The sequence below is a fragment of the Aegilops tauschii genome, chromosome 6 (assembly GCF_002575655.3).
Source record: "Aegilops tauschii subsp. strangulata cultivar AL8/78 chromosome 6, Aet v6.0, whole genome shotgun sequence".
NCBI classification, from domain to species: Eukaryota; Viridiplantae; Streptophyta; class Magnoliopsida; order Poales; family Poaceae; genus Aegilops; species Aegilops tauschii.
In genome coordinates, this window is record NC_053040.3 from 458,346,853 (window position 1) to 458,368,838 (window position 21,986).

At 46.8% G+C, this 21,986-nt stretch overlaps 2 protein-coding genes across 3 annotated transcripts; both read right to left on the reverse strand.

Annotated features, from left to right (window-relative positions):
- Nucleotides 1-3,479: 3,479 nt before the first annotated feature.
- Nucleotides 3,480-6,237, reverse strand: LOC109772384 (transcription factor MYB36). The gene is made up of 3 exons (XM_020331071.3): nucleotides 5,789-6,237; nucleotides 4,724-4,853; nucleotides 3,480-4,539 (listed from the first exon to the last, which is right to left on the reverse strand). The coding sequence occupies exons 1-3, from the start codon at nucleotides 5,922-5,924 to the stop codon at nucleotides 3,708-3,710; spliced, it is 1,098 nt and encodes a 365-aa protein (XP_020186660.1). The 5' UTR covers nucleotides 5,925-6,237; the 3' UTR covers nucleotides 3,480-3,707.
- An 8,145-nt stretch (nucleotides 6,238-14,382) lies between these two features.
- On the reverse strand, nucleotides 14,383-21,339 carry LOC109772380 (uncharacterized). Of its 2 annotated transcripts, XR_005760741.3 has the most exons (10): nucleotides 20,755-21,339; nucleotides 17,848-20,288; nucleotides 17,651-17,761; nucleotides 17,421-17,573; nucleotides 16,448-16,611; nucleotides 16,220-16,367; nucleotides 15,977-16,099; nucleotides 15,776-15,863; nucleotides 14,756-15,120; nucleotides 14,383-14,668 (listed from the first exon to the last, which is right to left on the reverse strand). XR_005760741.3 is itself a non-coding variant. In XM_040392932.3 (9 exons), the coding sequence occupies exons 2-9, from the start codon at nucleotides 20,173-20,175 to the stop codon at nucleotides 14,954-14,956; spliced, it is 3,282 nt and encodes a 1,093-aa protein (XP_040248866.1). In that variant the 5' UTR covers nucleotides 20,176-20,288; nucleotides 20,755-21,339; the 3' UTR covers nucleotides 14,687-14,953. The 2 variants fall into 2 exon arrangements, 1 of the variants encoding a protein (XP_040248866.1); XM_040392932.3 differs by lacking the exon at nucleotides 14,383-14,668 and having other exon boundaries at nucleotides 14,687-15,120.
- Nucleotides 21,340-21,986: the final 647 nt, after the last annotated feature.

Consider the following 21,986-nt stretch of genomic DNA (forward strand, 5'->3'; position numbering starts at 1 on the left):
CAAGAGATTCTTTGTTATTTGGTTGCAGGGTTGTTTGAGAGAGACCATCTTCATCATACGCCTCCCACGGATTGATAAACCTTAGGTCATCCAGTTGAGGGAAATTTGCTACTGTCCTACAAACCTCTGCACTTTGAGGCCCAACAACGACAAGAAGAAGGTTGTGTAGTAGACATCATTACGTTGTGATGTTTGATAGCACACTAAGTGTTCCTCCGGTATTCGGGAGTTGCATAATCTCATAATCATAGGAACATGTATAAGTCATGAAGAAAGCAATAGCAACAAACTAAACGATCATAGTGCTAAGCTAACGGATGGGTCTTGTCCATCACATCATTTTCTAATGATGTGATCCCGTTCATCAAATGACAACACATGTCTATGGCTAGGAAACTTAACCATCTTTGATTAACGAGCTAGTCTAATAGAGGCATACTAGGGACACTCTGTTTGTCTATGTATTCACACATGTACTAAGTTTCCGGTTAATACAATTATAGCATGAATAATAAACATTTATCATGATATAAGGAAATATAAATAACAACTTTATTATTGCCTCTAGGGCATATTTTCTTCAATTTTTTCACAAAAAACCGGAAGAAAAAGCCGGACCAGGAGCATGTTTTTTCCCTTTTCGAAAGCCATTTACGAGAGGCACAACCGTGCCTCTCGGGGAAGCAAAGTCATGCCTCTCGCAGAAAAGAAAGAAGAGAAAACGCGTTCTTTCCTATTTTTGAGAGGCACGGACGTGCCTCTCGCGGAAGCAAAACCGTGCCTCACACGGAAGAACATGTTTTATTTCGTTTTCGAGAGGCATGACCGTGCGTCTCGCGAAGCAAAACCATGCCTCTCACTAAAGTAAAACCGTGCCTCCCGCGGAAGCAAAACCATGCCTCTCGGGGAAGCAAAACCGTGCCTCTCCCATAAGGAAAACGGGTTTTTATCGTTTCTGAGAGGCACGGTCGTGCCTCTCGCTAAAAGGGAAAAAAGGTGCTTTTTCGGGTAAAAATAATTCGGGAATTTTTTTGGTGTCCAAAAGCTAATGAAGACTGGTGAAAGCCAAAACAACCCGGGAAAAAACTCATCTAAAAAGCCGAAAACGCGTGTGAAAAAAATAAAAAAATCCGAAGGAAACGCCCAAAGTGTGACACATGGCGGCGGCTGAGAGCGCGCCAACCCAAGTGACCTTGGGGAGGTTGGGAACGAGCGCTCTATAGAAAAGCTTGGTCATTAGAGACCGACTTCTTGTGAATCTCCATAACTGGATGCAGCAAAAGCGGAACTAAGTGAACACGACAGTCATGAAATATGATTTATAGCAAGGTCATGCTTCTTCCTTTATATATAAAAAAAACTAAAAATGTAACTATATATGGGTACAAAAAATGGAGTAATGTTACGATATCAAAATAATTTAGCTATCAATTATGAAATGCACATGTTAAGTAAGCTAAATATAAATATACGTTGCACAAAGGTGAAAGATCCAGCCTATTGGGAACCATTAGAAACCAATTTCAAAAGGTGGAGACATCAAAATATTCTCCTGAGTGCTCACCTAAGCTTTTATTGGCACTTGGTTTAAACTAATAGGTTTTAGATCCTGCAAGTATACTCCTCTCCTTCGAAAATAGAGCATGTATGTCTGTCAGAAATAAGTACATAAGGAAGAGAAATATATCCGAGAATATTCCTGGTTAATTAATTTATAACCCATTTAGCACAGATCAAAATGATCTTCTATCGAGAATATTTCCAGCCAATAAATTTCCAAACTGACTCATATCGGTTCACAATATTGATTAATAATGCTTACACCCGTTTGGTGTTGTCGTGTAGCAGAAGAATAAGGAACTGTTAACATGGGAACCCTCTATCCAAAACTCTTCATGTACATCAAAGAAATCTGGATAGGAACAAGCGGTTGCTTTCCTTTTGGCCCATCAAGCACAAGAACCAGATTATGGAGCTAGTAAGGTTAGCATTTTGCAGGATGCTCGTGAAGACATGAGGCGAAGTACACAAATTCCTTTGTAGATCGAAGAACTAACATGCACCACATACCTCATAACTAAATTGTACTGCTCGTCAATTATATTCCTTTGAAAAACACTCTAGTAATCTAAAATTTAATGTATGTCATTCGATGGAATTTTCTCTTGACATCTACCATGATACATACCATTTATAGTAAAAATTTACATAAAGACCAATTTCAGGGAAAAGGAACATTACTTCTGATAGTGCATGAATAAGAATAACACACAATTACCTCTTCAAAAACATGTATTCTACAAGTTGGAACTTGGAACAAGGAAACTGAGACAATTGATCTAGAACATAAACGAACATAACCAATTTCAGGTTAGGGACTCATATGGTGCTGAGGGCACCTGTTGTCTCCTTCAGTTCTCGGCCTAATCTGATGTTGTCGCTTCCTGTGGAAGAGAGGGACCGAGGGAGGCTCACGAACGGAGAACCCCTCACGCACGCCCGAGGAGGAAAGGAAGACCAATCCGCTGGAGGCCGCCGACGCTCTCTGCTCATGGCAACGCCGTCGAATGACTGCAGCAGCGCATGACACCTCGAAAGAAAGGACATGGAAGAGGGATGTGAAACCAATTAGTTCCTTTCGGTGCACATATAAGCTCTGCCAGACGAGATGAGGATGCAAGCAGGCATGGAAATCAAGTACCTCGGCGAATTCCTCAGTGGCCATTGGCGCCGGTCTGCGTCTCGACGAAGAGGGCCACCCGCTAGTGGCCATTATCCAAGTCATGTTCTTGTTCCCTCTTCGCCTCGAGGGGGTTTGCCTTGGTGGTCTGACGTGGACCTATGCCAGGGTCGCCGAGAAGGCAGTGAGGCGCCGACGGAACAGGATCAGGATCCCCTCCCAGGCGGGCGGCGCCATCCACGTCGGGCATGAAGAGAGCCGATGGGAAGGAGGGGAGGTGGGGGAGAAGGGGAGACCAGCGGCGGCTAGGGATTGCGGGCAGAGAGACGTGCGTAGTTGGGTGGTTTTTCTCCACCAGTTTTGTGTTGCGTTGCGTGCACCGATATAGGAAAGAAATTGGTGGATTGATTCCTTCCCTCGGTGGTGTGGAACGAAACGAGGAAAAAATCAATTGAGGGGAAGTCCTGTCGATCGATGAGAGGAGTACTAACAAACGAGCGAACGAACGACCCATGGACTCCTCCTTTAGGAGTAGAGAAAATGAAAGAGTGGATGATGCGAAGTCTGTTTGCTGAAGGTTTGCTCTTGTAGAATGTTCATTTTATCCTGCGTACTCGTTGCATCATCCACTCTTTGTGCATCATAATTTTGTGCAAAGAACTCCATTACCGTCAACGTTATTCCAGCATCACGATGATGCAGAGGCCAAGTTATCCTCCTTAAAAAAAACCAATGTAATTCAAGGTAAACAGTAGCATGCTATTATTATTACATATCTTCGTCACTTGTAGTTGTAAGCTCAAATAAACCACTGACATATATATTGGAAATAAATATTCGAGCTCACATATATGATTGTTCAAAAAATATGGGAATATGTGGAACCTGTATAGCACGTACACTGAATCACATACATACATACAGATGTATTAACAAGCAAGTCTAAGATCGGCCGATCGAAACATACATGCGTAGTATATCAATTGGACCATTGAAATGTACGTATGTATGAGTAGCACACAAACTATTATTGATCATACCCTAAAACGAAATCCTGCAGATTCATGGAGTTTCCGCCTGCTTGCAGCTGGAGCTGCTGGCCGCCGGTCGTAGGAACATAGTGATCGCAGGACGCCATCCACGTGGAGAACTTCTCGTCGGCACCGACGACGGCGCCGCCATCCGGGCACTGCAGCTCCGGCAGCGGAGGAACTCCGCCTTGAAAGGCTCCGGCCGCGGCCAGCTGCTTGCTGTAGAGGAAGTCGTACAGCTCGTCGACGTGGCCGTAGCCGAAGCCACCGCCTACCATTGACCCCGAGCTCATCTCGACGGTACTGGCCACTCCAGCGGCCTCGCCGGCAGCAGAGCCAAACCCTAGCTTGGAGGCGGATCGCTCCTCGAAACCTCCCGGCACCGGCATGTCGTAGCTCGCGCCAGCGGAAGGGTTTAGCTGTTGCTCGGCTTCCACGACGTCCGCGGCGGCAAGGGAGTGACCGTGACTGACGGTCGTCATGGCAACGGCGTCCGTCGGTGGCTCGAGCTTCGGCCACTGCGGCGGCGCGTTGCTGGCGCCGCAGCCGAACGCGCTGTAGAGTCCCTGCAGGCGCATGTGGAGCTGGATCCGCTCCAGCGCTGACGAGCTGAGTGCCGCGGTGGTGCCGTTAGCGTTCCCGCTGCTGCTGGCGCCGCCGCCGCCCGCCGCCAGGTAGGAGTAGGGCATCGGCGCGTCTTGGCTGGCGCGCTGCAGGCGGCGGGACGGCGCGCGCTTGCCGAGGAGCTTCTTCTTGAGCTTGGTGTTCCAGTAGTTCTTGATGTCGTTGTCCGTTCTCCCCGGCAGCTGCGCCGCGATGATCGACCACCTGAATCCATGATCCATCGTGCGTTAATTAGTAAGCATTTTTAGTGTATCTAGCTAGCCTTAAGAGGTCGATCTATCTATCGATGTGATTAATTTTATGGATCGGGAGAAATTTATGGGGAATTTGCGAACGGGGTGCATGCGATGAGGAAGGGGAAATTGAGGTTAGGTAACTAATTGATTACCTGCTGCCGATACTAATGTAGAGGCTGCAAATGATGTGCTCCTCTTCCTCTGTGAAGTCACCGTGCTTGATGTTTGGCCTCAGATAGTTGAGCCATCTCAGCCTGCAACTTTTGCCGCACCTCTTCAGCCCTGCACAACCAAACATTCGTAGATCTTCAGTGACAATTTAGCAAGAACACATCATTCAGGAAATTACATAGTACAAGAAAAAATGATTGAATTGCCAGTACAAAAATTAATTAGCTGTTAAACGTATGCACGAAACTGTAGAGGCATAGTACTGGAGATCACATGCCCTACAATAATTATCAATGCATCAGTAAAGTAGTTTAAGGCCTAATCACATGTTCTTACTTCATGCAATTACCATGATCCTAGTTTCCATATTTTATAGTAGAAAGGAAAGTTGCTTCTTTGTCAAGCTGATCGATCCCATCTAACTAGATCTGTCACCCTAGGACAAACAAATAGGCCAAACCATGGATGGAACATCGTAGCTAGCTTTCTATCCAACAAAAGTTTAAGAACAACCAACTGTAATTCCATTGGTTGCAACTGAAAACTACAGCTAGCTCGCTTGAATCAGGTACCAAACCCCAGGGTGGAACCATACAGATAGCACCAACATTGGTTCTGGCTCAAGGTGTATAATTGAGAAAAAGGAGGTGGATGTGCTTAGAAAGCTGAAATCAACAGGACACAAATATATCTATCCACCATGTAAAAATGTTCCCTTTCAGATTGACCAAACGTGAAAAAGCATACAGTGGCGGTACTGGCTATGGCTAGTTCCTCCGGGTGGTAGCTAGGTAGCTATATCCATGTCTTGCAACATTAATAGCGGCCCATTTATGGGAAAGAAGAGACAGATCAGACTTGACCAAATCGAGGAGAGAGAGGGGGGTGCAGTTAACCACAAGATTAGGTTCGACTGCTCAAGGCAAGAGCGCGCGCGCTGGTCAATCAAAGGTCGGCACAACGGAAAAAGGAGACCACCGGCCGGCCACCGCCCAGCGATATATGGTACTCAGGGGTTGAAGAAGAGAGAGACAAGAGGGGCGTACCGATCTTCTGCGGCAGGGCGATCCAGTTGCCGCCGGTGCCGTTCTCGTCGATGTAGGCCTTGAGCTTGGCGTCCTCCTCCGGCGACCAAGGCCCCTTCTTGACCGTCGCCTTGTCGCAGCACGGCGCCCTCCCCATGGCCGCCCGGTGGGGTGGGATCGGTCGTCGAAGTCGATCGACCTCCTCTCCTCCTCTTCTTCCTCCTCCCGACGCGACAGCGACAGCAAGCCGGCCGGAGAAGAGATCGGAGATCAACTGATCAGCTCGATCGAAAAAAACTGAGCTCGATCGAGCAGTAGAAGCGGCGGCGATCGATGTAGGCAGCTGCGTTGGACTAGGGCGGCTGCTGGTGTGTTGGACGACTGGGGATGGAGTAGTGACGGGTGTGTGGGTTTGGGAAGAGACGAGGAAGGTGATGTGGGGAGCTTTATAGCCGGGATCGCGCGGACAGCGGGAGAGAAACTCGGGGGTGCCTGGCTCTGGCAGCGCGCCTTGCCTTATGATGTGACGGTTGCTGCCGCGCAGGGACAACGGGGTCCGGTCCTCTCCTCGCCAGGGCTTCTGCTACCATGCACCACCCAGGATCTTCTCTGCCCAACAAACTCTGCATGCATGTACACCTTTTTTAGAGAGAGAACTGTGCATGTACACGTTTTGGTCACCATGGATGTGCATTTTGACGAGAAGAAAACGAATCTTGGCATTTGAGATGGTGGCATGGGAATTGTTCCATTGGTTTGGCTGGTGTGACTTGCTCGGGTTTTTTCATGCTTGATACAATAAAGATAGTTGTGTGCATCACAATGATGCATAGAACGGGGTCAACCCCTTTTAAGAAAAACAGATGATGAGCTGCTGTTACAACTAGCACACGCATCTAATCCAAACTAAAGCGAATAACGGATGACTCCCGCAGAAGGCAAACATGTTCAGAAAGGGGTCGTTGTTCTTGTGCGCGTCATTGTAACCAATTGAAGGTTTTCACTATGGAGAACAAGGACCTTACTACAATGACAGCGCCTTCACGGCAGAGAGGAGGCTCGTTCTCTTCTATTCTTGATCCATCCACACATCTACATATCTAGGGATTTCACTCTGAAACTATAGTGTCACTGTATGCACCAAACTATTCTACTGCATTTTTTAATTTGTGTGTCAAAAGGTGTGAAATTTTTCTAGATTTTTCAGCATGACAGTGTTGATTTTACAGGATTTAAAAAAATGTTGTATACTTTGAATTTTTCGTCAAAATTTGACCAAAGCAGGGCTGAAATTGAATTTATGTTGTACTTTGTTATCAACAAAGTGTGAAATTTTCCCAGCTTTGTCAGCATCGTAGTCTTGACTTTACAGAATTTTGTTAAAAAAATATGTACACTTTGAATTTTGGTCAAAATTTGACCAAAAGGGGCTAAAATTGAATTTCTACCATACTTTTAAATATGTTTGTCAACAAAGTGTGAAATTTTCCCAGATTGGTCACGATGGTAGTGTTAATTTTACAGAATGCTTTCAAGCTTTTCTGAACACTTTGGGTTTTTGTTCAAAATTTGAATAAAGGGGGTTGGAATTGAGTTTCTACTGTACTTTTAAACCTATAAGTCAAAAAAAGTGTGAGGATTTCCCAGATGTATCAGCATGGCAGTGTTGATTTTATAGATTTTTTTTCTAGATACTTCGAATTTTTGGTCAAAATTTGACCAAAGAGTAGGTGCTGATGTGGCACGCTGCCGGTCAATTCGATCGAATACCTGCCACGTATGCCAAACTCACCTTAGAGCAATTTCCAGGTTCTAGCTAGTAATGGAGTTCAGGGTTGTAAATTTAACTATGGCATGAGTTCGGGGTTGAAATATGCATTTCTCTCTATGACAAAATTACTCTAACTTGGCCCTTTTGCATCATATATATGAGAGTTTGGCGGCGTTGAGGATGTCGACCTCGGCCATCGGGGTGACGAGTTCTCTTCAACTTCGGCCGCAAGTGTTAGGCTTGGTCATGTATGCATCGGTTTTCACCCGGTTTTTCGCTAATTAACTAAGGCATATATTTTACCTAAACAGGCAAAGCTTATTAATTGCATTGGTCCTTTTCCTCTCCTTGTGTAAAATGCTGCATGGTTAGCAAAAAAGAAAAACATGCATTTCAGCCTGAAGCGTTCATCCAAGTCATGCATGCTTGGAACACAAGCTAGTACGTAGCTTGCTCTCCGGTCCTGCCGCGCGCAACCGATCCTAGGTCAGGGACGTCTGGCTGGCGTGTGCGACGGCTACTAGACCTCATCTCGCATCCTTTTCTTCTCGCTGCCTGCCTACCTTTCCCCCAGATTTATTCCTGTCCCGAGACCTCATCACATGCATCTCCATGCCATTGACGAATTCCTCTCTCAGATCCAAGTCCAACACCGTGCGTACCTTCTCATCATATGCCCTTCGATCACACAAGCCCTCCAGGGTTCAGACCTAACGCTGTATGTAGTTATATAGTAGTAACAGATGTCGCAATATGGGCTGGACTGCCCGAGCGACTTTTAGGGCATCACCCCAGTCTGAAGACGTACCACTATATTGCCACTGTTCTGTTCAAACGACGCATGCATTGACTAGCTATCACGTACTAGTATCACATGAGTAGATTATTGTTGCATTGGCAGATGGTCCAAGTAGCCGGGCTAGCCGAAGCAGGAGGAGAAGTGCTAGTGCGTGTTTTCAACTACAGTAAATTACTAATTAACTTGACAAACACGTATACGACGCAATGAGCTCACCACCATCAGCTACATATGCCTGTCCATATATTTACGGAAGTTTGTATTTGAACCAACCTGGGCTATTTTCTGCATACGCCTACGTACGTGCTTGCTGCTGCAGCCTGCAGGGATCGATCAAAGAAGCCGCGTTATAAAGAATGATGCAACCTAAAAGTTCTACAACAAGTTAGCCGTCGATCTCCATGGAAACGCTCGTGTACTTTCGATCGCACGCACGTTATCATGCACGTACGTACGTACAGCTCCGCTTTTTCCCGGCATTGTTGAACTGATCCAAGTTGAGGTTCAGAGAACGTGTCAATGTCCAAGAAAAGACATAGAAATCAAAGGGGAAACTAAGGGTTAATATATTCACAGGAAAGACAGGGACAGATTGTGAATATCCATCACAGTATTTATTGCCGGCAGTCTGGCATGCTGCCTAAATCGGCAGTCTCCCAGTTAACAGGTTGGGGAGAGTTCATGCATGTATGTAGTATGTTGTTTGTTTTGACCGTCTCTTCACCCAGTAGTCCTCCTCCATGCTGCAGGCTGTGCCCTGTTTTCTTGTACCACCTAACTAACTTGGAAATTTTCGTTCACCTATGGAACGCTACATGTGTCATGTGTGTATCTTGGAGGTACTAGCATCTAGGAGCCCTAGAAGAAAAGGGAAGGGTGGAAATGATTAACAATGGCCCAGTTTCATGGGTAGCTGCAGGTAACTAACTATTTACAGTCATATATACCCAACAACTCTAACTAACTAGTATCATCATTGGACAGTGATATAAAGAAAATCACCTACAAGTACAACCAATACATGTGCATCCAAGTGAATGGAACTAGTACTATTATTTACTATGACAAATTCATCTCGAGGACTAGCAGCCGGTTGAGTAGCCTTCAATTCCCTTGCTACTAATTTACCTTGACATGACACATAATCTTGAGGACTAGTAGCTGATTGAGTACTATTTAATTCCATGCATCTAGTTGGCTCTCATTTGCTACTGTGTAGACAAGTGGCCAAGGTCCACCTCCAAATTTATGCACCGAGGAGGAAGGTCCAAACAGGAAGGGGTTGAGAATTAATGGCAAAAGCTAGCACTTTACATTTCATATTAATAGCGCTAAACAAGTGTTAATCACGTTGGCGTGAAATCAAACTCTCACGCATTGACCTTAGTTTGATGAGTCATGGACATTCTATTTCTTTTCTTAGTAATCAGCGTACAGAGGTGCTAAGCCCACGACGACGATGCACACATCGCATTCAACCATGACCCATTGGTCCCACCGTCAGCGACCCGAGGTGAAGCCGGCAATGGTAAATCGACCCGACGGGTGCAGAATGAGCCATCACCTTTTTCCGAAAAGGCAATCCGGGTTAATCCTAAAGCAAGGATGGCTTAAAATATGCACACCTTCATATGGCAGCAGGGAGAAAGGATTGGAGGAGTCATTTGGGATTTTCCCGCTTGTCATTTCCTGCGAGGTCATATTCCCCATGCATACACGGCCTGTCATCAGCAACTTGACACAGTCTTAAATCTTGGCATGAGGAAAAGAGAGATGAGCACAACGGAAAAAGTTGGGGAAAAGGCAGTGGGGGAATAACCGGATATACATATCTTTGATGAGCCACATTGGAGTCTAGCATTTGAAGCCATGCATGCATAATAGTAGTACTTGACCTAAAGAGAGGCTGTACCCCAAAGCAAAGTACATGATGCATGCACTGCTTATATTAAGGCACATTGCTAAAGCAATCAAAGGTGATGTACAGGGTATGATTTGTGCCACAAGGGGAGAGGGGGGAACTTGCCACCCAAATATCCGCGGTGACGTAACTCCGTCATCAATTCCGTCAAATCTAAGATACTATAAACACACATTTATTCCCCGTGGATATATACATATACACCACATGCCGTGCCGACACGGTTTCGCCAACGCGACACGAGTTTGAACGGCCAAGATGAGAACACGTGCCAGTGACATCGATTTCTGACCACACAATTCGCGGCCAAGTAATATATGTATATACCCTGTGAGCGAGGGATAGACCGCCGAGGGCCAAAACATGTACATGGATCCAAGAAGAAGGCCTTGCAACTCTTAACTTTATCGCCACCACCATCATGCACGTATCACATACGCCCTGTCAATCCGTTTTCCGGAAGTGGTATTTATCATTTTGGCCGTGTCCAAATATGCACCCCATGCCGTGCCGACACGGTTTCGCCAACGCGACACGGTTTGGACGGCCGAGATGACAACGCGTGCCAGTGACATCGATTTCTGACCGGACAATTCGCGGCCATGTAATATATATACCCCATGAGCGACGGATAGATCGCCGAGGGCCGAAACATGTACATGGATCCAAGACGTGCAAGAACAAGGCCTTGCAACTTTTAACTTTATCACATATACGCCCTGTCAATCCGTTTTCCGGAAGTGATATTTATGTTTCGGCGGTGTCCAAATAACAGGTGCCACGGGGGCTCATGGCCCTTCTGCCGGTTAGGAGAAAGCGCCACCCTTTCCCCCGACAGGCTAGCCGGGGATTGGACCGGGCGTCAAGCCGATGGAGCACCTGTCTGTCCCTAGGCCCGCCCCCTGCTGCTCCTGCTCGTATCATTGGCAAATGATGCACAACGGCATGGCAAAAGGCTACTAGGACTAGTAGCTGCACTGCTGCACACTGACACTGCAATTTCACTGCCCCTGACAGCCAGCAGTTGACGCTTGACACGGTGGCCCATGTCGCCAACCTAATTTATCAGCGCTCTTCCAGCAAGTGAATATGTAAGTATAGAAAATTTTGGCCCGATAAGGCGATAATTTTAGAGCAGAAATAAGTTGAAAAAAAAGAAAGAACAGTCACACTGTCCAGCTAAGCTCTTCTACTTACTATATGAATAACCATAGAAAGCTCTGATTATCTAGTATATATCCATGGCGAGGTTGACAGTGGTTGCTGGCTGCTACGGGTCAAACCGAATGTGCTTGGTCCTGAAGCAACGAGCAATATATCCACATCACTAACCATGCACCAATTTACTTTCTTTGCATGCCACGTTTAAAAATGGGCACCTTTCTGCTGAAAGAAAAAATAGTGTTACCTTCTCAACTGTTTCGTGTCCGTCGTGACGCCTCACATATATATGAGCACTGAAAATAAGTGTCGCAGTTTTGAGCTAAGGTTAGTTCAATCCTGGTTCAAAACCGTGACACTTCCTTATTATTATAGCTCGAATGGAGTATTAAATAAAAGAGGACAAGGAAGACGCATACCTCACACACACGCACGCAAGTCCAGTGCAGTGCTCACGCTGGAGGCTGGAGCTCAACTGTTTCGTGTCAGTCGTGACCCTCACATATATATGGGCACTTCGTGAGCTATCTCCGATCCAAAATAAGCGTCACAGTTTTAAACTAAGGTTAGTTCAACCCTCGTTCAAAATTGCGACACTTATTACGGATCGGAGCGAGTACTTGAATAAAAGAGCACAAGGAAGACGCACACCTCACGCACACGCACGCAAGTCCAATGAAGTACTCACGCTGGAGGCTGGAGCCCATGCACATGGATAGCGTCCTGGCCAATCCATCCATCGATCGGAAGCTGATCATCAACATCTACCCAGCTACATGAACTCACCCCGGGCACAAACGCAGGCAGATCAGACGAGTCGCTGCCACCCTAGCTATGCTAATGAAAAGGAACTTGGCTTTAACTTAGCCGCGGCAGGTGTCGTGACGAAACCGCGCTGGCGTGCCGGGGAAATCTCACCCCGGAGATTCCCGTCGCTGCAACCGTCGCGTTGCCGGCCGGGGCTGCCATAGGAGATTGATTGGCAGTGGTACAGGGGAAGGAAAAGGCTCTAGCTTTACCCCGCACGCAGCTGTTCAAATTCCGTCAAGTCGGATACGACCAAAGGGCCGGCGCCAAGGCACGCCTGAATATTCAAATGAATTCCACCAGGCTTTTTTGTGTGAGACGTTCAGGAATTCAGGGTCAGCATTTGGGAGTTACTGCACTGCACAGGACCAGAGATCTTTCAGCCAATCTAATATTGTACTGTAGTTATTTGACTTTAACCTGTCAGGAACTGGATAGGGAGTAAACTGCCAGCCTCTCGGAGCTGATAACATGAAGAGATTTGCTCCCCGAAAAAGGGGAGCAACTTTGCGTCTGCATTTTACCATGACCCATCTAGGAGGTGAAACCACCAACCTCCTAGTCATGAGGCGTTAAATCATGAATTCATGCTGACGGGAAATCTGGTGGAGCGGTACAATTTTTCTCCGGCAACAGTGCCCTGGGTACACGGAACCGCGGGCGTGAGGACACCTGCATGATCTAGGCAAAAGAGGATACAGTGCAAGCACAACCCTCAAGTCCAGGAAACTGTGCGAGCACATCATTGTGATGGCAAGGCTTGGAGCTGTCATTTCTGCATGCCCGAGAATGGCAAGAAACTGAGATAACCCGACTTCCCTCTTGGTAAGCAGGCACGTCGATCCATCACTCACCCACACACATTATCGTCAACAAGAACAGTTGACAGTAAACGGGCACAGTAGAAACCATTCAACTGGTATGGATTGCAATCACAACAGTTGCAAGCATGCACGCTCAAGTCAATCGTGCTCCAGCCCAGCATGAACCCTAAGCTCATAGAGGCTAGTTGGGTAGCCTGCTGTCGTGTCTCAGCAAGAGGCCGGCCAGCCAAGCTGTGCCACACCTACCATCCATCCATCCAGGATGTGCCACACACACAATCACAATCACAATCACGCAGCAGACCATCCCCTCTGTCGTCTGTCCCGGGGCGCTTTTGACTTGTCACCTACGCGCACAAACCCTGGATAATGTCCAGCTCCTTCCAGGAGACAGATCACACATACATACGGATCATTCTGAAATTCCTCCCGTTGAATCATCGGCGAGGCGCAATCCGACGAGCAGAAGAGATCGAAAAGCGGCGACGGCCGACGACGATTTGTTTACGTGGTTTTGACTTTGGGTGCTGTTTCTGGCGCTAAGATAATGCTAACATCCGGCTAATTGTGCGGTTTGGTGAGGAATTGTGACGGGTGCCTGCAGGCCTGGCTAATCAGTGGTGGAGACAAGCATTACACAATGCCTACCCTAAAGCAGCCTCACATGAACCATGCTTGCCCTAAAATAGCTCGAGTACAGATGTACCATAAGAGATGAGATGGTTAAGGACAAGGAGCAGTGTGTGATGAGTTAATGGCACTGTGCAATGTCAACATGCAGTAGCTCACTGCATTATTGAAGACAGGGAGATGCACATCAGACTGAACCATAACCTAAGTTAAAGCAGAACTCATCCTCATATGTTACTGCTCTATACTATGTAATCTTGGTCTGGTAGCAGTTGTAAACCGCAGTCAAATGAGCTCCCAAAGAGGAGAGAAAAGAAGAGAGAAAGTCAGACAGGCACAGTACTGAGAATGAGAATCTCAGAATGTTCCGAGACAGCAAGCGTACAACCATAAACTTCATGGAGCAGAGCAACCTAAACAGGACCCTTCATTAGTTAATGCTAACTTGGCAGAACTATAAGCAAATGAGAAAATATGTGGGGCTCAGTCAGTCTCAGTGGACACATTTTCTTAAGTGATCCAGCACAGTGCAGATTTGGTAAGCCTGCCTCCAGAACGACATTACCAAGCTAGGTTCTGGTGGCCACACTGAGTTTCATCAGAGGCACATTCAAATCGGTTACCACTGAACAATAATTACCAAGCAAGCACCAAGACTGGCGGGATCATGGCTGTGAAAAGATATATATACAGGAAAGAACATTTTCGAGGCGGCCCGCAAATCTTATTCGTGAACTATGTACAATCTGAATAAGGATATCTCTTGTTCAGAGTTTGTTCCCTCTTTTCTCAGGACACAATCGTATGAAAAAAAAGGGATAACTGTGTCCAGCTTTGAACCGTGTCTAGTCCCGTGCAACATCTAACATGCGCCGGACGGAGCGGGCCAAAATTTATTTACATTACAAACCCCAACAGTTCCCATCATGAGGAATGGACAGATGCAATATATATCGTACTGAAGGCACACGGCGGCAGCTGACGACTCCTGCAGGCAGGAAATGGAGAAGTCACGTTTGCTAGAACCATTTCAAAATTTTGTCAAACGAACAGGGGAGAGAAACCACCCGCTCACATCAAATACGCTTCTAGAACCGTCCGTGATGAGTTTTTCCTGCCATGGAAGGCCTTCATAAAATCTCATTTCAACTAGGATAAACCGAGATGCTGCCAAGACACATGTAACATATATTCCGGGTTTGCCTTCCTCTTGTCAGGGAACTGGGCATGGGATTCTTTACATGCCTCTTCACGTTGTAATAACTTGAGCCTCTTATTTAACATTCATTGCTGCGGCCATTTTCCGCAACCTTTGAGATATTTCAGTGAAGGATGGCCTTTGAGCTGGTTCACCAGCCCAACTACCTTCCATCAATGATTTCCATTCAGGATCGCACCAGGATGGGATCTGAGGACGAAGAGAATTGTTCACGATGCCCCCTACAAAGTGGACATGATAATTAGCTCCACAGGATGGTGTTAACCACAAGGATCAACATCTTACTACAGGTGCCTGACTAATAGTATTTGATAAGCACAAAAGGTATCTCCTCTTTGCAATAACAAGCATGACTAATATATGATAAGCACAAAAGGTATCTCCTATTTGCAATAACAAGCATCAACATCTTACTACAGGTGCATGACTAGTTTTTTTTAAGCAGAAAAGGTATCTCCTCTTTGCAGTAACCTGTGCTGAATAAAGTACAGCGCAAGTAGGGGAACAGCACTGTTATTATTTAGTTTCACTGATTCCAATACATCTCGTTTGTTTACCTGCATTATTTAACACTTAAATAATAAATATGTATAGCATTTATCACTGAAACGCGTCCAGATATTTACATCTAACCATTTCCATTAGCTCACCCTCCAAAGCCTTTCGAAGTTTCCCGCAAATAAGTTTTTCAAAATTGTATCAGAACATACAGAGAAATTCACAAAGGAAGAAAATGTCCAACAAGTATGTTTTTGCAGCCCTGAAACAAGTTGCTCAAACTGATACACGTGCACCCAAAAAAAACTTATACAAAGACAAAGGTCTCATCGGAAACCAAAATGTAGCAATCAACATAACTTAAGTTTCGAACGTTACCAATAATTTCAGCTGCACGCATATCAGAATACGGGTCGTCCCCGGTAAGTAGCTCCCACATCACAATACCAAATGAGTAGACATCAATCTACAAAATAAAGTTAATTGGCTTTTCGTCAGAACATTAAAAGTTATAGACTGTTTACAGATTATATAGCTTGCCAAATAAAAAAAAGGTTCTTCTAGAACAAGCACTATTACCTTCTCTGACACCATATCACTTTTCCCACTCAACAGCTCGGGTGCCATCCATGGTAAGGTTCCTCTAACACCACCAGACACCAAAGTATGCTGCTTCACCTTTGATAGACCAAGATCACCAATCTGGTCCAGAAGTATCCAGATAGGATGAAACAGTCAGGGAGTAATGTATTGAATTCAAAAACAAGGAGTGTAGGCAAATAGAGAAGGAGAAGCAATGAAGGGAACGAGTGGGGATCAAACCTTGCAGATCGGTCGTTGCGGATCTCTCATGTTTACCAGTAGGTTCTCACACTTGAGATCGAAATGGACGATATTTTTCCCATGCAAATATTCCATGCCAAATGCAGCATCCATGGCCAATATAACCCTTTTGCGGCGATCAATTGTCCTATGCAGTTCCTATAAGATTAGAATTTGGATATGGGAGAAATAAGAAATCAAACTGTTCTTCGATCAAACAAGCAGTACCTGTCTTTTTTCCTCAGGAATTGTTTGAGAGACCCATTGACCATAAACTCGGTAACAGTCGCTAAGCTTCCATCAGGACCATCACGAACAACACCATAAAATGAAACTACATTTGGATGATGAAGCGAGCTCAGGATCTGAGCTTCTTTCCAGAAATCCGCTATCTGCAAATAAATCAGAACTTGAGGCGTTTTCCATGAGACCAAACCATTACCACAGCGAACCTATAAACATTTTCTCAAAAAAAATCATGAACATAAACCATCTTTATTATACTATTAGTATCTATACCCCTATATAGTGTGCGAATAACTTTGAAAGTTGGTCGTTGGATGAAGCCAATCCGACGGTACAGAGATGGCAAATCCGAGCACTACTGGCCGTTGGATATCATCTACATTCCACCAGATTCTGCCACATATACAATCTAGAAGACTCCATGGTTGAACTTAAGCATAATGCACAAACTTCAAAACACAAGTACTTCTCCTTTGTTCTCTAGAATCTTCCATATCTTAATTGCCCAAACTTTTTTTTTCTAAATGAATGTCACTTTTTGTTTTTACTTTATGCTTTACAATGCACAATTCCATGAATCTTAAAATAGATTTTTTTTATAAAACTAATTGATTTTGGGTGAGATGAACTATAAGAATTAAACAAACATCTACATCATGCATATATGACTCAAAACTTACATGCTATAGTGTGGTATTTATTCATAATTTGGTTACCAAATCTCATGCGTGCAATGCACGTGTACCTTACTAGTATATACAGGCAGCCAAGGCTTCCATTACTTTTTTACTTGAGAAAAGGAACCTATCCACAGCCACTTTTTTTCTACGGAACATGAAATTACTCCAGTATTAGATGAGTAGAGGTAAGAGGTTTTGACCCTGAAATAGGTAAAGAGAAATTTTGCTATGCTGCCAATCCTTAAGTCGACAACTAACAAGGAAATAAAGCATACCAAGCGCTCTCTCTCGGATGGCCTTCCGTCAAAGCAACTAGCTTTTATTCTTTTGATGGCAACATCACATCCCCTCCATTTACCATGAAAGACTGACCCATAAGTACCCGAACCAAGCTCTCTGATTTCCTCCAGATCATCATTTTTTATAGTCTGCATGAACACAAAAGTATAAATAGGACATAAGCTAAAAATAAATAGGACCACACATCAAGAGATCAGCAAGTGACCTGTAATCCTTTAGACAAGGCTTCAGCTTCAGCGGGTGTAGATTCGATCCCAGAACTTTTGTGCTGGTCGCAGCTTCCATGCACATCAGGGTCCTGATCTCCATCAGTATTCTGCAGATGAAAGGATTTGAGTGGAGAGCATTAGGTAGTTTAATGCTTAATGTGTTTGTTCAAGTATTACTCACAGCAGACGTTACCTCGTCAAACTTCTTTCCATCATTGTCATTATCACAAACAGGTGAATTTGCAGGACGAGCATCTGGCTGAACCTCTACTGGCTTCTCAGACTCTTCCAGTGCGGCCTTTTTAACAGAGGCAACAAACTCTGGAAGGATATTTAATCTGGTCTCCGATATATCCCCAAACTGCTGCAATGCTACAGCTCCACCATCATGTTCTGTAGGTTTGCCCCGTTGGAGATCAACTCCAACATTGTGAACCAAGGTGCTAGGGTCACTTGCAGCGTGTGAAGGTTTTGTTTCAATCACATTTTGAGTGTGCCTTTCATCATCTGCTCCTTCAAATTTCTTTGCTGTGTTAATGTCCATCCTGGACAAATGATCAGCAAGGGGTACCGCAGCAACAGATACCTTACCATCAAGCGGTGCTAGCATGGGTCCAGCGGATGCTCTTTCAGGAAAAAATTCTACCAATGGAGCTCCAGGTTGCTGCTGGACTGATTCTGGGGCAAAGAAAGGCTGAACATACTGAGCAGTATTTGGACCTGACCGAGGACCAAGGGAAGAAGGGTTTTCAACAACGGCAGGAATATCATGTCCAACGATTCTATATGGTATGTTGCCATTGGGTGAAGGCCATGGATTTGGGACTCGGTCATATGCAGGCATACCAGGAATCCTTGGACTAACATCACCTGTGTTTCTGACAAAGTTGGAGTTGATGCTCCCATTTGGGATCGGCAGGTGTGGTGATTCATATGATGAGCCCGTGTGAACAGGGCTGCTTGCTCTCCTTCTCATGGATTGAAGTGGCGGCAAGTTCTGCTGCATTTGGTAAAAGGTATCACCACCATATGTTGAAGTATGGCTGTAATGCTGGCCTGTCGATTCTTCAAAACCTGATGTCTGGACATAGGAGCCACTACTTACAACTTGTTGGTTATGATATGCATCATTGATATGCTCGCCACTGCCATGATAATAGTGGGGACTTTCATGGCTTGAGCGACTGTGAGATGTTGAATGCATGTCATAGACTTTGCTGGGTGCAAATGCAGAATTAGCTGAGTTGCTATCAGCGTACGGATCCATCACTCTACCATTAGGAGGCAGATTCAACCTTGGATCCTCATAACGTTGATGGCTTTGGTTGGGATGCACATGCCAAGATCTATCATGAGAATGTGATTCATTGTAGAACATGGGAGGGTGACCACCAGTTTGCTCTTTCACATAAATACCATTTTCCAGTCTAACATCTTGGCCTACAACATAATGCTCACCAGGACGACCATAATCTGGACGCGGATTAGCAGGGTGAGCAGAATACTCATTCGCCATGCTCGATTGATCAAAATGTTGTTGGACTGGCCTCCAACGGGGATCCATATAACGAGGATCACTCACTGAACCTTGACCCTTCTGGAATGACGAACGGGAGTCATATACACTGTTTCCATCCAAGAAATTGCCGGAGCGGCCCAAATTCCCTGGGAAGCCAGCATTTTGCTGAATTACAGCACCAGGTGGAAGCCAGACCAAGTTATCCACATGTGGCGGTGACTGCGCCTCGTAATGCCGATATTTTGGTGATTGCCTCACAAAGTCATCAGGAATCCTCTCATCAAAGTCCTCTGCTCCAACTTGAAACCTTGCAGATGATGGTGAAATGGGAAAATCCCTTGGATCAGGCACACCATACTGCCCCGGAGAGATATATGCAGGGCTCCAAGGAGAATCCATCTCCGCATACCGCTGATTATGTGAGGCACGAGGAACATTCAAATGCCGCAGGCCAGCAATATCAGGAATTCCTGACTCATTACCTCCGATGCCAAAAAGCTGCTCCACTGATACAGGAGATGAAGGTGACCTCATGTCACCAAGGCTATTAAGCGCATCGACATACCTCCTCTCTGTCTCCCGCTCATCCCCATGGTAATGCACAGCTGCTGACGCAGCCTCATCATCCAGGTGCTGCGAGAATAAGAAGACCCTGAGCCGAGTGAACCCCTCTCCAGCAGCAATGAGCTTGTCATACTCCTCCATCATGTTCACCACATCATCATCATTAACAACCGAGACAAGTGCATCAAGATCCTCATCAGGCTGCTGGTACTTGATGATGTCGGCATCGTCATAGAGCTCCCGCATCCGCGCCGCCAGGTCGGAGTAAGATATGTCGCGGGGCAGCATGACGATCCTGGTGTCGCCGCCGACGTAGCGGAGACGGCCGTCGAGCGGGCGGGGCAGGATGCTGCCTCCGAAGCTGCAGAGGAACTTGGCCATGCGCGGTGCCCCGTCAGCCTCGGTGCTGCTGGCTGCAGAGGCAGCAGATGGCGCCATGTGTGGCGAGACTGAGTAATCAAGCTGGCTTGAGTTGGATCGGCGCCAGGGCCAAGTACATGAGACGATTGCCAATCCACCAGTCCCAACCAGCTGCTCGTGTTGGCCCCTTCCTGTCGATAGAAAAAATACCGAAATTAGTAGTCCACAGACCAAAGATTTGGCACCTTCCATCCATCATCAGACAAATAAAGACATGAAATCGGACAATTTCAGACAGATTTCGCCAATAACACCTCAGATCAGCCCCTCACCGTCAGACAAACGACAAAATTCTTTCCTAAAAAAAGAATGAGCCGGGGGGGCAATTTCGAAGAATGCGTTGGAGCAGACCAGAATGATTTGCCCGCAAAATCCGAATTCGAAATCTCAAAACAGAATCTACCTGGACCGGAAAATTCCCCAACGGAATTCCCCACCGATCTTGGCCAGATAAAAACAGAAACTCGTTCCGTTTCCTCCCCCCGAAACAGACGGGAAGGAACTAACTTCCAAAAAAACAGGAGAAAACCAGCCGATTGTTCGTGTTGGAGGGAGGAAGAGAGGGAGAGGAGGGAGTGAGGGGATGCTGCTCCGTACCTGCCCCTGGTACGATCCTGGGCTCCCGGGGTCGGCTGAGCAAGCGGGCAGCCGACTTGGGTTCCGGGCGGCGGTGCGGTTGCGCTTTAGGGGCGGGAAAGGGGAGGCGACGAGAGGGGGGGGAGGAGGCGCCCTCCGGATTTGCGGTGGGGAAGTGAGGGATGGGGAGGGGGAAGGCGTGGTGGTGGTGTTGGCTGGGTTGGGGGATTCGGGGCGCGCGGATATTCGCTGGCTCTAGGTATCACGCCGTCAGCGCGGGGGCCATCGCCGGCGCCGCCGCCCACGCGGGACTCGTCGGCGTCGGCGTCAGGTGTGGAAGGAAGGGAAGGGGATGGGCTGGTGTCGTGTGGAGGCGGGCCGCCCGTGCGGGTGCGGCGCGCTACGTGTGGTGGTGGGACGGGAGGGAGGGAAGGGAATGTGGTTTGTTTGCGGCTTGCGCGGACGGGGGAGAGAGAGCCAGAGCCAGAGAGGAGGCGCGGCGCCGGGCCACTCGGGTTGGGCCTGGGGGGATTCCTAGCGGCTCGGGATTTGCGGTGGAGGCGCGGCGGGGCGGCACGTGTGGCGTGATTCTGTTCCGTTTGTGATGACGCGACCCCCGCCCCTCCCGGTTTTATATCGTACCAAGCGAGTTGTGTTCATCGGTTGGGCACTTGGGATTGCCTTGCTTCCTGAGTGCTTCCGCGCCGTCCGTTGCCTGCACGGCAGGGAGTGTCCACGCACGCAAGTATAACAACCAGTCCGGTCCAGTCCAGTGGTTACTTGGTCATCACCTCGACCAGCCGAACGATCTCCATGTGTTTTCCTCGAGTTGCACTGCTTGTCAACTCGGCCATTAATCGATCAGTCCAACTTCCCAACCCAAGGTGCGCCGCAATTGGTTGCCCTGGGGAGCTTCCCGTGTACCGAGTCTCGGCCGGATCGGATCACGCCTGCTGACAGAGCCGAGCCGATCCGATCTGATCGTGTCAGCATTTTTTCACTCTCACGGTCACGGCAGCTGGCCGGAGATGGAGAGGGGCGGGCAGGCAACATGAAGGAGCGAGACCGCCGGCCGGACCAAAGTTCAGCGCACGACCGGCCCACCGACCATCGACTCCTGGACTAGGAGGTATAGCTAGCAGATCAGATCATCCGTAACTTTCACCCGGTCCAATATGCTGGAGACCGAGAATCCATATGAGAATATTGTAGTACATAGTGGCCATGAGAGTTTCTGGAAGCCGGACATGCAC

What these genes read in the sequence shown, in the direction of transcription:
- LOC109772384 (XM_020331071.3), bottom strand. Translation starts at nt 5,924, where the DNA reads ATGGGGAGGGCGCCGTGCTGCGACAAGGCGACGGTCAAGAAGGGGCCT. An exon ending in CGCCCTGCCGCAGAAGATCG is followed by an intron (nt 4,854 to 5,788) that starts GTACGCCCCTCT and finishes TTGGTTGTGCAG; the next exon opens with GGCTGAAGAGGTGCGGCAAA. An exon ending in TACATTAGTATCGGCAGCAG is followed by an intron (nt 4,540 to 4,723) that starts GTAATCAATTAG and finishes TCATGGATTCAG; the next exon opens with GTGGTCGATCATCGCGGCGC.
- LOC109772380 (XM_040392932.3), bottom strand. Translation starts at nt 20,175, where the DNA reads ATGGCGCCATCTGCTGCCTCTGCAGCCAGCAGCACCGAGGCTGACGGG. An exon ending in ATGGAAAGAAGTTTGACGAG is followed by an intron (nt 17,762 to 17,847) that starts GTAACGTCTGCT and finishes TTTCATCTGCAG; the next exon opens with AATACTGATGGAGATCAGGA. An exon ending in TTCCTGAGGAAAAAAGACAG is followed by an intron (nt 16,368 to 16,447) that starts GTACTGCTTGTT and finishes GGAACTGCATAG; the next exon opens with GACAATTGATCGCCGCAAAA.